This window comes from Cyclospora cayetanensis, unplaced genomic scaffold (assembly GCF_002999335.1).
Source record: "Cyclospora cayetanensis isolate NF1_C8 unplaced genomic scaffold, CcayRef3 CcayRef3_contig_23, whole genome shotgun sequence".
Taxonomy (NCBI): Eukaryota; Apicomplexa; class Conoidasida; order Eucoccidiorida; family Eimeriidae; genus Cyclospora; species Cyclospora cayetanensis.
The window spans coordinates 117,041-133,394 of record NW_020312181.1 but is presented as its reverse complement, the minus strand read 5'-3'; the positions used below and the strand labels follow the sequence as shown (position 1 = coordinate 133,394).

At 56.1% G+C, this 16,354-nt stretch overlaps 1 protein-coding gene across 1 annotated transcript; it reads right to left on the bottom strand.

Moving 5' to 3' along the window:
- Positions 1–12,190, bottom strand: LOC34620900. The gene is made up of 15 exons (XM_026338104.1): positions 11,597–12,190; positions 9,569–11,464; positions 8,556–9,061; positions 7,821–8,418; positions 7,269–7,521; positions 6,204–6,904; positions 5,418–6,041; positions 5,216–5,279; positions 4,221–4,999; positions 3,711–4,118; positions 3,163–3,390; positions 2,663–2,992; positions 2,165–2,446; positions 1,113–1,893; positions 1–896 (listed from the first exon to the last, which is right to left on the bottom strand). Exons 1-15 carry the CDS (start codon positions 12,188–12,190, stop codon positions 1–3), a joined length of 8,940 nt encoding a protein of 2,979 aa, XP_026193889.1.
- Between the last annotated feature and the right edge of the window lie 4,164 nt (positions 12,191–16,354).

Below are 16,354 nucleotides of genomic sequence, written 5' to 3'. Positions count from 1 at the left end.
CTACCTCTCCTGCGCATTTGGCTGCTGTTTGCCCCTTCCTTCCCCGATAGTGGGGGGAACTGCCTTATTTTGAGAGCCCCGTGGATACTTTCCGGGGACCACGGCGGGAGGCGGCAGCCGAGGCCTCAGTATTGGACGCCAAACATGGGGAGGAGTTGACGGTAGCCGCTGCAACTGTTTGGGAACCACGCGGGGTGGAAAGAACTGAACATTTCCCACTGACGCCACAGCTCGCTTCTGGTGCTCGCTGTCATTTCCTAAGTTCCCTGGAAGACGTGGCGAAGTCGCAACTGCGGGAAGGGGAGCCTGTACTGCTCTAAGCATCTGCTGCGTCCTTTCAGCCGCTTTGGCGGGCTCACGTGGCGTGCTGTGGCTTTCGACCGACGCTCCGGCAGCTTCGTTTGCTGCTGCTGCTGCAGGCAATTCCGAGCCTCTTCCCTCCTCGCCAGAAAGCTCCCGAACAAACAGCGCCTTGTTAATAGAGGCTGCAAGGTCCAGGGCCGGAAAAGACGGTTCATCCAGCAGAGCATGCAGCGATGCCCGGTAGCTCTTCGCGTCCAACTTTGAGTTGCTCTTCGCTAGTAGAGCGGCAGCAGCAGCAGCAGTAAGGCCGTGCGGGCGCTTCGCCTGCGCGTCCTTGGGATTTGCAGGACCGCTTGCCGCTACGCTGGCAGCAATTCCCTCACTTGCGCTCGGAGGACCGCTGACGGGAAGGCGCACAGCTACAGACGTTTCGTGCCCGTGAGGCTGTTGCACTGCACAGCAGTTCGTCTGCTCCACCGGCACTGCCTGTTGCTGGTCTTGCTGCTGCTGCTGCTTCTTCTTGCGCTCCATCGATGAGGAAGACAGAGAGCTCTGGGGCGGTGCCAATGCGGAGTAGCTCGCGCTTCGTCTCGCTGCAGAGATTGCAGCAGCAAGCACAACATCGGCTGCACCCGTTGAGAGACCCTAGTCAGCAACGAGCCGGCAGGAAAAGCAGCAGCGGCGAACCGTGCTAAGCCTCAGAACCGGTGTGAGCGGATGGCAATGCTTCCAAGGCGGCACGCTAGCTCCTCTGCCTTAGCTTAAAGCTCAGAGTCGAAGACTGATAGCGAGACGAGACTTTGTCTTACGGGGGGTACAAGGCTGGTGATGGTGGTGCTCGGGCTGCATTAGAGCCGCGCCAAGCCCGCGAAGGCCTCTCGGTGTCGCACACGTAGCGGCAATAGGATCACTGCATTTGCGGGTGAAATGTGCATGCAGTTGTGATCCTGTCGTTGCGGCTATCGCTGGGGCTTTGAAAGTGGCCCCTTGATCCTTCTTTGGGAGGGCAGCTGCGAAGGGAGGCTCCCCGGGAGACGCTGACTCCCCTGCGGAGGGGGCCTCTTTTTTGCCTCGTCGCTCCTCCTCCGCATTCCCCTGCTTGGGGTCGCTGGTGCTGCTATTGGTGGCAAGCAGGACGGCGTACCGTTTCGGGTGCTGCTGTATATCCCTTAGCGTTTGCTTAAAGGTTACCAAGATGGCGGCTAGCGTCGAGAAGGGCGAAGCACGCATAAGACCACCCCACCCTTCCCCCGCCGCAGCGGCTGCCGCAGCACTCGGCCTTTGTGGCTCCTCTCCATAAAATCGAGCCAACTCTGTGACGCGTTCTTTGCTCGCTGCATACCTCTGCCGGACTCCCTGAAAGCCTAAGGCAGCTTCCCCGTGGAGGCGGCGAAGCTTTTCGATCTCTGAAGGGCCCCAAAACTCGTTCGACGGCTTTGCCTGCTGTATTTGCTGCAAAAGAAACTGCGTCTCGCGATGCAGCAACGCTGCTGCGACATCCAACGCCTCATCCGAGAGGCGCGCTGCCTCCTCCACCAGGGGCATCTCTTCGGGCAAGCCCTCCAGCCTCAAATCCGGCAGAGACGCCATCTGCAAATACATGTACATACATATATATATATATATGTAAACCGCCTCACCAGCATAAATCGAAACGCTTCCGACTGTATTCTAGAGGCTTTGACCTCTGAAGGCGCATCGATCCTTTCGGCCCACCCCACACGAAATCCCTGCTCGCCTATGAATCCCCCAAATATACCGCTAGCTAGCCGTCGCTCCATGCGCGCATCATCGCATGCAAAAAGGAAAGCGCGGCAGCCATGTGTGCAGTCTATCCGCAAGAGGCTAGTCCGAGACGTACCAGATTGACAAGGATGTAGTGCAGCGAGCTGAGGCGGCTGTCGACGGTGCTGCGAAATTCCATCAGCTTCAGGAGAGAGGTCAACGCAAACCCTCGCGTCGGCAGAGCCTCAACCGAGGCAGCAGCTCCTGGCAGCCCTCGTGCACTGTCTCCCGCTGCACCGCCTTCTTCTGAAGACTGTGTGCCTTCCGGGGTGGCAGCAAGTCGAACTCCGTGATTTACATAATTTCCCCACTGCAGCACAGCCTGCAGAAGCACGCGAAACTTGCGGCTGCTGCGACCCTGCGCAACAACAGAGGGGGGAGGGACAAGCGCAAACACGAGTCAGCTGGAAATCAGGTGTACATACACAGCCAAAGAAGCCGGTAAAACGCGAATTGCAGGGGCGGCACGCAGGGGGAGAAATAACAGACGAAAAGGGAGGAAGTGCAGAGGAGCACTGGCACATGTGCGCCAAAGTGCCAGATGGGCAAAAGCGGCAACAGCAAGGAGACTCGCCTGCTCGGCTGCTTGATCCACGAGGTCAAGAGCGTCATTTAGCTCCTTCAGCGTCTTTGGGGCTAAGAGGTCAAAACGGACGACGCGAGTCCGCAAAGAAACTCCAGTAAGCCGCACGAGTGGTAGCATTTCCGCCTCTACATCGCGCAGAGGAGGGGTGGTTGCTGAATCCGCTTTCGGATCCTCGGATGTCTGCTGTTGCTCCTGCTGCTGTAAGTACGCCTGGAAAGCTTCGAGTTCCTCCGGCAACGGACAGACCTGCTCTAACCGATCGAGAAGCTCTAGCGAAAAGCCGCTGCTGTCAAGGCACTGCAGCCGCCGAGCTGCTTCCTGCCAGCAACATCCAGAGCAGCATTACACCACGCCTTCAGCAGAATAGCACTGCAAGCTTAGGGGTTTTGCGCGGCAAAACAGCACGCGAACCGAGAGTGAAGAGCACACTTGTTCAACGAAGAACGGGGTGGGCAACATAGCCTTGCCACAGGCATCAGGGAAGGTACCTTGGTGGAGAGCGAAAGCCGGGCAAGAACTATGGCAACATTCTGAGCGCGCTTGCTCGAGATCAGCTTGACTTGCTGCACTTCCGGCCTCTTCGTTGCCCTCTTCGAAGCCGCTTTTGTTGCGGCTGAAGACTGCGTTCGGGAGAAAAGGCGACTCAGAGCAGCACCGTCTACAAGCGCGGAGGGTCCTAAGGGGCCAAGGGCGGGCATCTCGCTGAAGACTGTCCCCTGCGCAGAGAAAAATCGCGCGCACACGGGGGCACCCCTCGAGTTGAGGCGCGCCAGTAGGGGCAGCAACAGCGATTAAAAGACAAAAAGAGAGCGGCAGCCCCCAAGAATCCCAAGCAACAACCATGCAGCACACCACGAGCAACAGAGACACCCGCATGTGGCAAGAGGACTCCAGCGCGCTCGTCCTGTTGCAGCTGCGCTTCAAACTAAGTGCGTTCCCAGGAGCAGCAGCACCGGGGCGAAGAAAAGAAGGCGCGCGCGGGGGTGAGAAGGCCTCCCTAGCAGAGCAAGAGCAACTGGAAGAAGATCTGGCTTACATGGATCTTATCTCCTGAAAGCGCCTTCCAGTGTATCTTGCGGCCAAGTGGCAGCGCCGCCTCTGCGAGCGGTTGCTGCTTCGATGCTGCAGCCGCAGGCGGAGGCCTCTTTCCTCCCGGAAAGCCCTTAGGCGGAGGTCCTGGTGCCTTTGCGGTGGCTTTGGCGGATGGGGGGGGGGGCGGCTTCGAGGCGTTTGCCTTCCCCGCTGCAGCAGGAGCTTCCGCTGTCGTAAACGGGGGGGGAGGAGGCCTCCTGGGGGGTGGTTGCCCTGGTGCCTTGCCTTTAGATGCGGCAGGAAGGGTTTGGGGGGAGCCTCCTGCTGCTGCAGACATCTGCGCATCCTTTGGAGGGGAGGAGGGGGGGGAGGCAGCGGCGTCACCGCATGCGGAGACTCCCGGAAAGCTGGCCTTGCAGTCCTCGGAGGAGAAAGAACCTCTCGCAAGCGGGGCAGCTGCAATGGGTGCGCGTGTGGCTGCTGCAGCTCCTGCTGCATCAGCAGGCAGGCAGACGGCCGCTGCTGCTGCTCGTACAACGGTGCCTTCTGCTCCAAGATTTGCAGCCACGGCCACATCCGACGGAAGAGACACACGCAGCACCCGTCCATCAGGCAGCTGAATTGCAAGAAGCTGGCTACTCGATCCGGCAGGTCCAGCAGAGGGCAGGGAGGACAGCGCCGCTGTAGTGCCTGATGCTTCTCCACCTGAAGACGCGTGTGCAGATACCAACGCTGCCGGAAAAAACCCCACGCACGGCGTCTTTCGTCCTTCTGCTGCTCCCTCTGGGGAAGCCTCCGCCCCTTCCGAGGGCGGCGGCTCTCTACTGGTCGCTGCTCGCGGCCGTTCTCCGTCAGGAGAAGGCGTCTTCACCGAGCTCGAAAGGGCAGCCTCCAGAGTCGAAACACTCAAGGCACCTAAGATCGAACAGGTAGCCTCATCTGCAGTGCTTCCTAGCGTAGTGGAACTGCTCCTGCCGCCAGCGGACTTCGAGGCAGGAAGCTCTCTTGCTGCGAATGCCCCCTCTGCAGCGGCACCAAGGCTGGCCTCCCCTGACGCTGCCTCCGCGGCGAATACACCTTTCCGAGGCGAAGCTGCAGAGCCAGTCGCAGCTTTGGCTTCGGGGAAAGAGTCAGCGAGAACATGCGAAACAGCAATGCTCGACACGACAGCAGCCCCCCCCCTTTCGACGGAAGAAGGGCCGAAAGGCGCTCCAGGCTTTCCAGCGTCATAAGACATTTCACCGACGTTGCTTAGAGCTGCGACAGTGGAGGCTGGTGGTGAACCCGTAGCTTCTACAGTTCGAGACGCTGCGGAGGCAGACACACTTGCTGCTGCTGCTCTTGCTGCTGCTGCTGCAGTCGGTTGGGCCTGCTGCACTTGCATTTGCAGCTGCTGCGTTTGCACTTGCATTTGCATTTGCTGCTGCATCTGCATTTGCATTTGCATTTGCTGCTGCATTTGCATTTGCACTTGCTGCTGCTGTGGGGAGGGGGGAGGAACTTTTACGCTTGAATACTCCGCCTCGAGCGCCGCAGCGGGGAGCAGTGGCCTTATGGCAGGAGCATCGGATGCCTTGGGGGAGGCGGCAAACATCCCAAGACCGCCTCCCGTGGCAAGGGAAGCCGTGGAGAGGGGCCTCGTCTCTTTCGAGACGAGGCTTCTAGTGAGTACTTGCTGCTGCTGCTGGTGGTGCTGTGCTGCCGCTGCAGCAGCCGCTGTAGGAGACACTGCAGCATTCAATCGTCGGCTTTGCCCAGGCCTCAAAGGCACCGGAGCTATTCGTGAGGGCCTTTGAGAAGACACCGGGGGGGGCTGATGCAAGCTCCCCTGATGATGGTGTTGTATTATCCACTGCTGGTTATGCAAGAGTGGCAACGTCCTCGCTACCCCTGTCGTTGGGGCAGCAAGGCTTCCTGGAATGCCTGTACCAAGAAGCTCCTCCTCTCCATTCCCCCGATCGGCTGCGCAAGCCTCCCCGAATGTCGAGGTGCTCTCTTGGGGATGCTGCAGGGGGGGAGGCGTAATGACTGAAGGCCCTTCTGCTGGGGTCGCTCGCGGAGTCGGCCCTTGCTGCTCCTGCTGCTGCAACTGTAAGTAATGCGACACCTGCCTTTGCAGGAGGTGCTGCTGCTGGAGCCACGGAGGCGGCAGCGCGTGCTGCAGCAGCCGAGTGGCGTGAGCTGCGGCAGAGGCAGCAGCAGCAGCACCCGCAGCAGCGAAGTAATACGAGACCAGGCTCATCGCCATCGAGAAATCGTTGCTGCACAGCTTGAGGGCAACGGCGCAGCTGTCGCTGCTGCAGCCTGAAGCCTCCACAAGCATCTGGAGAAGCCTCTGCAACACCAACAACAACAAGTGCAAGAGACCCGCACCACACGGCACCACAATTATTGCAAAACTACCACACACTGCCACCAGCAGCACCACACCAAGCGATTCAAAAAAAAGGAATGAAGCCTGCGGAGCTACGAGCAGCCGCAACACAAGACAGCTTACAGGATCTAACCGAAGACAATGCCTTGCCGCAAACTCTCGACGGCTCGGCGTAGGACGCTTCGTGATGTGCAGATGTCGCTGGAAGCCTGCAGTCCTGCTGTCCCCTGCATGCGCTGCTGCAGAGGCTGCTGCTGCAGCGCATGCGTGCTCTGCAGCTCCCAGCAGAGAAGCCCCCCCAATATCAGCGCCACTCGTACTGCTGCAGGTGCTGCCGCGGCGGGATGCATGGAGTTCAAAGGCATGCAACTGCTGCTGCTGCCTGTGCTGCAGGTCTGTGCCACTGCTTAGGCCGAGGGTGTCCCTTGGCTGTTGCCATCGCAACAAAGACGACATAATACCGCTGACCAGAGACTTGCTCGGTGGCGATTTGCTGCTGCTGCTACTCATGCTGCTGCTGATGCTGCCAGCAGAGGGGGCTGACCCCACTGTCGAGTGAGCTGCTTCAGTGGAGACGGCTGCGGAAGCAACGAAGCCCGAAGGAGGGATATCCGCGTCTTCTTCTCGCTGCCCTTCTCCAGTCGTTGAGGAGGCACTGCAAGGAGCAACGCGAGAGGCGCTGCTGCTGCTGCTGCTGCTGCTGCTGGGGCCGCTCTCCACATGCTCAAATATGAGTGACACACGGAGGCGCTGAGAAAGTGGGGTAGACGAGTCCAAGTCCTCTCCCCGCAGCTCAATCACGGACTGCTCGGAAGGAAGAAACCCTGAAGCCGAAGGACGCCGCAAAAACTACAGCCGCAATACCAGAGGGCGCCTATTTAAAAAAAAAAGAGAAAGAAATAAAGAAATGAAGACAGAGATAGAGAGATAGAAAGACATGAAGAAAGAAAGAAAAAAATAAAAAAGACAGAAAGAAATGAAGACAGACAGAGATAGAGAGATAGAAAGAAATGAAGACAGAAAAAAATAAAAAAGACAGAAAGAAATGAAGAAAGAGAGAGAATTCAAGATCTCAGCCCTGCAGGCCTTCCCTACGGACGGGCAAAGTGGTGGCACGGCTGCATTCTTCACGCGGCATGCACACAGTTTTGTTCAGCGCTAAGCATCAGGCTGGTTAAACTTCTTCACCTGTGTGCAGCGAGTATGTGGCGTAGATGTGCTGCTGCTGCTGCAAGTGTCTGCGGTGCGAGTTGGCTTTCCGCAAACCCTCACACGCCCCCTGCAGGAGGTGTGAGCCTCCACTATCGGCAGGGTTCTTAGTCACTGGAAGCCTTGGCACAAGCTGCCGTATTGCAATTAAGACATCTCCAGAAAGCACAAGGTGTCGGGGGCTTCCATCTCGCGCGTGTGCAAAGTCGAAGACTGCTGACGCAGATCCGTCCTGCGCAGCGGCATCACACGCAGTCACACCCACTCCCCACAGGGTGTGCGTGCCACGCCACCTCCATTCCTACCACCTAGGTTGGCTCCTGAGGAAGCTTGTGCTGCTGTGAACGCTGCAAGCTTTCCGAGCCGAGAGGAACGGCGCGCCAACCGACACACACAATGCACAGACTTCTGCGTTCCGCCAGGCTTCACGCGAGCCGCTAAAAGGCCACACGGCAGCAGGTGTTACTGGTGATGTTGGGGTTGTTGCACGTGGGGTGAAAGCCGCTGCTACCCATTAGAGAAAGCACGCACCGACAGAGAGTCTGCTGCCATCAGCTGGTAATCCGAAGCGCATGCCTGCAAAGAGAAGTGCGTGTGCAGCTCCCGCTGGTGCTGCTGCTGCAGGTGTCTCTGCTGCAAATGCTGCTGCAGCTGTCTCTGCTGCAAAGCTGCAAGGGCACGCCCAGCTGCAAGGGCCCCCCTCCCGCCTTCGCATGCAGCGTGTGGAGCCTCTCCTGACGTCGTAGGAGACACTGGCCAGTCTGCTCCGGCAGCTGCGGAGGCTGGAGAACCGCCGTCTGACAGAGTGTCATCCGCGGAGCTGCTCCAAGACATGCGACAGGCAGATGCAACTGCTGGACAGCAACACGTTACTCTGCTGCTGCTGCTGCTCAGACACGGAGCAGAGATAGGTAGAGACACGTAGGCGTCGCAGCAAGCCCCTAGATAGCCGAGAGGCCCCCCTGGATCGAACAGCAAAGGGACGTCATCGGGGCTGCATGCGCTCTCGATTGCCGCCACTGCCGATGCTGCTGCACCCGCACACTCCGTAAGCAGCTGTGTCTGCTGTCTCAACGCTTGCAGGAAGGGGTGATGGATCTGAGAGGCATCGCTTGCGCAGCCATCCAGTCTGCAGCACCACACATCGACAAAAAGTGGCCTCCGCAGCACCGAACCATCCAAGCGGAAGAGTAGCCAGCCTCCTAGCAAGCAGTCGACGACACAGCAGCACCCAGCTCTACGCACAGCATTCAGGCAGGAACGTACTGCTGCTGGGATTTTCCGGGAGTGCGTTGCTTCAGAAAGTAGCCGGCAAAGCCCTTACGCTGCGATCGGCTGCCCCCCATATCTTGCTGCTGGGGAAGCTGCAGCTGAGAAGGCTGCGCAGCAGTGGCAGAAGGCATCGATACTAAAGGTGCTTGTTCCTCAGATCCGTTGCTGCTGCTGCTGCTGTGACTTTGCCGAACGGGGTGTCCAAGAGGCAAAGAATCTCCGGAAGCTACCAGAGGCACAGCTGTGGCTGCGCTTCCTGCGCTCGACGCTAAAAAGTGACGGACCAGCACGCTGCTTTGCTCTTCAGATCCTTGCCTCCTGGAGCAGCAGCCGCTACAGCAGCAGCAGCACGTGGCAAGCTCGTACACCTCGACGACAATAAGCGCAGCGGGCGCAGCAAAGTGATCGATCAGCACATTCTTCAGACGGACGCTACGAGCCTCCACTCCTGTCGCCTGCAGTTTGCCTCCCGCGCCTCCTTCTTCTCTCGAGGAGCTGCCCTGCGTCAGAAAAACAATTAGAAGCACAGAAAAACAATGAGAAGCACAGAAAAACAGTCAGAAGCACACAAAAACAATGAAAAGCACAGAAAAACAATGAGAAGCACGGAAAAACAATGAAAAGCACAGAAAAGCAGTCAGAAGCACAGAAAAACAGTCAGAAGCACAGAAAAACAGTCAGAAGCACAGAAAAACAGTCAGAAGCACAGAAAAACAATGAGAAGCACACAAAAACAATGAGAAGCACAGAAAAACAATGAAAAGCACAGAAAAACAATGAGAAGCACAGAAAAACAATGAGAAGCACGGAAAAACAGTCAGAAGCACAGAAAAACAGTCAGAAGCACAGAAAAACAATGAGAAGCACGGAAAAACAACAGCCGCCACGGTGCAATCACGAAAGGGCCGAGAGGCAACATATGCAGGGTTCCAAGGAGCGCCACCCAGGCCTGCAGAGTTAGCGCCCTCTAATCGTCTAGCAGGAGGGACGTGCGAGAGGAGACGCACAAAGCCTTGACGGAGAAGACTCTCAAAATACGAGAGGTAACGCCGACACGAGGGGGGCCAGCGATCGGCTGGCTTCCAGTGCAAAACTCCGCCTCCCCCTTGTCCGCTCACACTGCTGGGCTTGAGATTTCGGGGAGTGAAGGTACAGTCTTGAGCGGCGAGCGAGGCGTTTCCCAGCATCTTCAGGAGCTGGTGCTGCGACAAGCTCCAGCCTGCTGCGCCTAAGCTGCTGCCGCACGCCATGGCTGCGCATGCCAGCAAGAGCAGAGCGCCACAGCCGCTTTTGGGGTGTAAGTTGACAACTGCGAGGTTCAGGTGTCTGTCGAGCTGCAGCCAAAAGCGGAGAGAGGAGCAGAAATCCACAAGCAGCTGCAAGGGGGGGGACCCCACTTCCGTCAAGCTGAACTCGAGAATCTGCCACCCAAAGGCCTCCCCGAATTCCGCTGCCAGGCTGCTAGTGCCGCTGCTGATGGAGGCAGGAGTTGAGGCTACAGCGCTCGAAGGGCAAGGGGCCTGCCTGCTCGCGTTGCCGCTGCAGCTCCCGCTGCTGCGCTGCTGCAAACCGCCAATTGCGTGGCTGCCGCTAGCGCCGTTGTTACGACAACAAGTGGTGCTCCCTCGAGAATAGATATCAAAGACGACAATGACGGGGGGAGAAGCTAAGAGGCGTCCAAGCTGTCGTAGGGCTTCGCGACGCTTCATGTCGAAGCTGCTGCCATCTCCAGTGCCTTGCGCTGCTGGCAGAGGGGATGCAGCTTCTGCAGACTTCCCTCCAGCAGACTTTTCGCCCGCAGGCAAGACGGCACGGCCACTCTCGACTGAGAAGGGGGCAAGAGAGTGAAAGGAGGGAGCAGCAGCCGTGGTAGCAGCAGCTGCTGCTGCTGCCGCCGCTGCCGCCTCCACAGCAGCAACAGCTGCGGCAACAGCTGGCAACGCTGCAGCCTCCTCGCCTTGGAGCTCCAGGGCAGCCGCGTTCTCCAAAGCAGCACTGGCAGCCGCCGCTGCCTGCGCCACTAGTGAGAAGCCTGGCTTGCAAACAGGCGTACTCTCTTGCTGCTTCTTGATGAGGCTGTGGAGGTGTCTGTACAGTCCGTTGAGCAGCGTGAGTCCGGAAGAGCCGTCTGACGGCGTCGGCAGCTGCTGCAAGAAGCGGCGCAGCAGCAGCATCACCAGCTGCTGCTGCTGCTGCGGCGAGGGTGCCTGGGAAGGCGGAGGAGTAGGGGACGCATCTGCCGCTGCAGTGAGGACGCTCATGCCCTCCGCAGCAGCCGCTGCAGCGGCTGCTGCAGGGAGCACTGCAGCGGCAGCAGGGCAGTCCGCATCTCCTAGAGGCATTAGGCCCCCCCACCTGGCAGGAAGCAGCAACGACTGCAGCATGCACAGATAGAGCATTAGCTCGTTGATGCCATTACGCTGCAGCACACCCGAGGTAGAAAGATTCCATGGGCTCCTCATAGCCAACAAACGCGGCCCTATGAGGCAAATTTGCGGCGGAGGCGCTGCTGGCACTGGCAGGGGGGGGCACCATGCCTGCTGATTTTGGAGACACTGCGACTGCGCCGAGCGCTGCTGCAGTGGCTGCTGCGTAGGCAGCGGAGGCTGCAACGATGGCTGATTGCGAGGGTTGTTCGCGGGAGGCGTCCTTGTTCGCCATGCAGCAGATGCATTTTCCGCAATAGCAGGAGCAGCGATTGCCTCCTCGCTAAAGGGCCCTCCAAGCCCTCTTTCCAGTCCCCCTGGCGCTGCTGAGTCTTCTTTCGAGGACGGAGCAGCTGCCTCGGCTGCTCCAGATAACCCCTCTGCTGCCTCAGTTGCCGTTGTTGCTGCTGTTGCTCCGGTAGTAGCAGCGGCTGTAGTCGCTGTGGCGTGCTGCAGGGCCTCTTCTCCGGAGGATATCTTGGACGGCATCAGAGAGCTTGAACACGAAAGCTCTACTGCACAGGTCGCTGCCTCAGTCATAGTCGTAGATATCGCACCCGCTGCTGCTGCTGCTGCTACTGCTGGTGGTGTAATTGCTTCTACCGCTGCAGCATGTGCTGCCTGCGCCGTCTTTGCAGGATAGGACGCAGCTGTGAGATCCTGAGCTGTTGCACCCCCTGATTCGCGGCACGACGGCGTTTCTGGTAGCGATTCAGTTCGTGTCTGCAGCATCGTTGGAGAACCAGCTGCAGCAGCTCCTTTTGGCTCGGCTGCCACACAGGTGGGTGCAGTAAGCGCGTGGGGTCTCTCTTTCTCCTGCTCTAGCGTGCATGTGTCTTGTCTAGTGTCTAGGAGGAGACGGCTTTCCATCGGCAAGCGCGTGCTCTGCAGCAACATCTGCTGCTGCACAGTCCCCGTTTGCGCCTCCGACGATCTAAGAGGAACAGGGCGCTGGTCCTCGTGCTGCGAGCTGTGCTGCTGCTGAGGTTGAAGCTGCAGATGGGTGCCATCTTGCAGCTGTGGAAGTTGCGTGCGTGTGCGCAAGAGCGAAACTGGGTAGCTGTAGTTGCCGCCAAGCAGGCTAGAGCTGCTGCTGCTGCGGTGCAATATCTGTTGCGGACGGTGCTGTTGGAGACGCCGCAGTTGCTCCTGGGGAGATAAAGGCGCGGGGAGGCGCTTGAATGCCTCTCCTGAACCTCCCATGGGGCTGCTTCAGCGAAGAGATCAGTGGAGAACATCATGTAATCTGCCTGTTGTTATCTTCGCGAGGTTTGCTGCATTGCTGCTGGGGGATGCAGGGGGGGAATCGACGACACGTACATATTAACGTCCATCCAGAGACACAGGTGACTACAGCCTGTATATTGGCAATGATTTGAAATTGCTGCGTAGGGTTGTACCAATGGTGCTGGCGGAGAGTGTTGGCTATCGCTGTTGCAACATGTCCTCAATGGGGAGCGACGCCAGGCCGGTCCTGCTCGTGTAAAGGGGATACCGTCAGTTTGATGTCGATATCGGGTGAGGGATTAGCACCTCTTGCTGAATTGGTTTCAGTCAGCACCTGAAACAACACGGCTGTGCAGCAACAGCCGCAGCAGCAGCCGCTGCTGCTGCCGCTTACCTTGCTCTAGTATTAAAACGTCGTCTGTAGATTGACGTCTCCAATAACTTTCTTATTGTTTGAACGGTTATATTGTTGCTGCATGTGCTGGCAGCACGGGAGGGTCGCATGCATCGCACTGCGCTTGAGGCAGTCACCTGAAGCAAGGTGAGGGCATAAGATCAAAAACGCTAACGAGCAGCATTTGCACTAACTTCCCTACCTCAAGTACATTATGTAAAGCAAAGTAGGCAAGAGGCGAGCTTACTCAAGACCACGAAGACACGCGCTACTTTGTTCCTTGAGGGGCCGCCTGTCACCGTGTAACCGCTGCTGCGGCGGGCAAACATGCACAGACAGTAAATACAACTGTAGCTGTATGTGAGTGTATACGCTTCTCACCTTTTCCATGGTTATTTAGCTAATGGCACATTGAATTTTCGCGCAGAACGGGTTACTCCTATAGGTTCACTTACAGAACGTTCCTGCTCCAGAAGTCAAGGTCAGTGTGTGCGGAATCCCGCAGCGCCCAAAGGCTACACATGCTGACACGATGGCGTTCATTCCTTCTTACAAGCCAAAGGTTTCTGAGACGAGGAGTAGGAGAGAAGGAACCCTTTTGGAAGGCGCACAGTTTGACCCTCGTGCGTTTATTGCGCTCCTTACAAGGCATCCCCACATGGAAGCACCCTACGCAACAACATTCCACGAAGACTAACGGGAAAACATCCATTCCTTCAAAAGCGCTCTTCACCCTCTGTGCGCTCACCCAACAGGGTTCCAGCCTGATGAGGTGGAGGATAGCCAGTGTAAGTACATGTAGCTGCACCGTCTGTGTAACGGGCAAAGCTAGACACACTTCCTACTGCATGAGCTATACCTAGATAAGCAATGGTAAAGAATGAGCGTATTGCTTGTCTGTGCTTTGCACCTGTTATTTGCTGTAAAACAGAGTTTCCATACTAGCGCAAAAGGCAAACATACACATTTGGTCTTTTTTCTCTGCTGGCTAGGTTATATTGCAAATTATAATACATCTGCTTTATTTGGCTCATTCAATTTTCTTTTTGATGCAGAGCAGAGCAAGTTTATTACAAAAACAATCAATTCTGCATGCGTGTGGGCTATATGCTCTGTCTACCTAGGCGTGAATGCTCGGAGTGCTTCGAAGAGCAATGCAAACCCTAGATATCCGTCACCCCTCAAGTCGGAGCCCCGTGGGGCGCAGGCTGGAAAATGAAGAAGAACATTTGGAAAGTGCACTTCACAGCTGTGCGATATAGCCTCGTACTAAGATTGGGTTTCAGCGTCTTCCTTCGGAGACCTTAGATGGAGCATTTTATACGGTATTACAGCGGCTTGCAAGCCTGGATCAACTACCTCAACAGGCCTTCCACCAGTGTCAACTTCCATCTCGGAAAGGTATATTTTACCCACGCTGCTACCAAAGAAAAGCAAACTTAAACTACCCGAAGCCCTAACCAGCATCGAATGCCTATTGTAGGGAAGTATGGCATACCATTGTTTTCAGAGCCAGTTGATCTGCTGGGCGACTGCTGCGTCGAACCATGCGGTTCTACCAGCTTTACAGCTTCAGCTAAGGTTTATGGAACGAGTTTGTCAACCCCAAACCCAATTTAAGACTTTGTAGTCAAGAAAGTGACTGCCCTTATCATGCATACATACTCGATTCCCTGCTGGCGACCCTTGGGATTCCAATATGAACAAAGACCACCAGCCAGGTTGCTGCGAACTGGTGCCCCTTCAAAGAAGTCCGAGCATTCATATCTAGCTGCATTGAGCATCAACCGCACTCACATACAGCACACTGTCTTGTCGCTTCTTATTGTAACTAGTTTACAGTACTCTTCAAGCAATGCGATACGAGCGGCCAGACCAAGTAGTCAATTCATTGCTTAGTCCTCGCTGAATATGGCTAGCATAGTAAACATTGATTAGGATTAAGTTACTCCACTACATATTTCTTCCTCTAGTCCCCCCTCCTACCTCATTATGGTAAAAGGACCCCTTTTCCATGCCCGTCAGCTGAGTTCAACTGCGTGCAGGACAGCAGAAGAGTTCCCACCTTATCGCCACTCTCCAGGAGGGTGGAAACCTGAATAAAAGTAATAGTAAGAAAGGCAAAATGTCCACTAGCGTGAATATAACAGTAAAAGGGAAAGGGGGGACCTACTTTAGCCAGCAACATGCATTTTGACCATTCCAATACGATGGCGGCGGTAGGTTGCCTGGCTGTCATGGGGGTGGGGAACCAGGCGAGCCTCTAGCTACGATGTATCATAAGTCAATAAAATCGCCTGATGGGTATCAAAGCTTATGATATATCAGCAGTGTATCCCTTCGTCATCCAGAAATTTGTGCATGCCACTACAGCTGCGCTACGCAGCATAGCCCGTTTCAAGCCCCAAGAGAGGCACAAGCAACAATGTTGACACAACTAACCAGAGTGGCCTCCGCACTAATTTAACTTCATGAAGAGCGTCAACAATAATAATCGAGAACTTTCAAGCGGTAGTACCCATGGATAAAGGTTGCTCCTTCAGGCAAGGAACTTGCGCGAGGGTTGGACAATTTCCGGGAAAAGCCAGTGCAGTACAGGGAGTAGATTTCGATCCAAAGGCAAGCGTAAATGTGTTTGCAGGCAATAAACCCCGGAGCTGCTTTCCCGTCGACCACTAAGGTTGGCGCCCAAGAGAGTATCTCCTTGGAAACTCCCTCTAGCGTCTCCGCGCCCCAGAGTCGTAGTATCCAGCCACTCTACAACTCCCTGTGGAGTTTCTGTCTCCACATTGGCCCCTTTCCTGCCCTGTAAAGGTAATCAGTAATTCAAAGAGTTTTGAATATTCTTCAAGAAGTTAGCGCTGGAAGTTCCGTGGGCCTTCAACATCTGAGGAACTCGCTAAAGTAATAAAGAGAATTCATTTAAGGCAAAACCCCCGTGGTCTTAGCCATCTTGCCGCAAACTATATCGCTTGGTCGCCTTCTGGTACGCCTTGCAAGGCTTACCGATCCACCAGAACTAAGTCTCTGGGCTGCCAACACACAGCCAACTGCCGCTTTGCATCATTACGAGCATATCTGTTTTAAGCTTTGTGCATACGTTCACCTGCACTGGTCAGGTGTTCCCTTACCTTCCTTACTCTCTTTGCTACTAACGGAGGCTGCTGACCATGATTTGCCAGGTCCAGGCCCGAGCATGAAAGTTGCTCCTCGAGGAAGATCATGGTTGCGGAAGAGCCATGGGTAGCGTAGTGTACTATTGTAGTATGAACCCAATCAGCGTAAAAAACGATAATCAACCCAACAAATCATGATTGTGTGGTCATATGGCTGTAAATGCTGCAGAAGTGTGCTATTGGTGCGCTTTAGCTGCCCATCTTCCTCAGGGTAGTTTTCAATGGTCACAGATTAGGGCTAATATTTAGGCAGGTCACAAGGGAACGCAAGAACATACAAACGACCTTCGGTTCCTTATCCGTGATGATACTCCTGCGGAATCTAAAAGCCTTTATAGGATCATTCAGAATAATTGAACGGCTAAATGAGCCGCGAGAGAGCTAGGGCAAGGGACGCGATGGGCATATTTGGCAAGTTGGTATATCATGGTATACGTGCTATGCTGACCCTTGACTTCCGGCAGCTCAACAATGGTGCCCGTAGTCCCATCAGGCGAGGGCCTTTTAAGAGCCGAAATGCTTGCATCAGACCTGATCTAGCAGGGATTTTGTGACTTCAGCTGCTGATCA

Coding starts and splice junctions, on each gene's coding strand:
- LOC34620900 (XM_026338104.1), bottom strand. CDS start 12,190: ATGGGAGGTTCAGGAGAGGCATTCAAGCGCCTCCCCGCGCCTTTATCT. Junction 7,522..7,820: donor TGGCAGCAGACTCTCTGTCG/GTGCGTGCTTTC, acceptor GCCGCTGCGCAG/GACGGATCTGCGTCAGCAGT. Junction 6,042..6,203: donor ATTGTCTTCGGTTAGATCCT/GTAAGCTGTCTT, acceptor TTGGTGTTGCAG/AGGCTTCTCCAGATGCTTGT.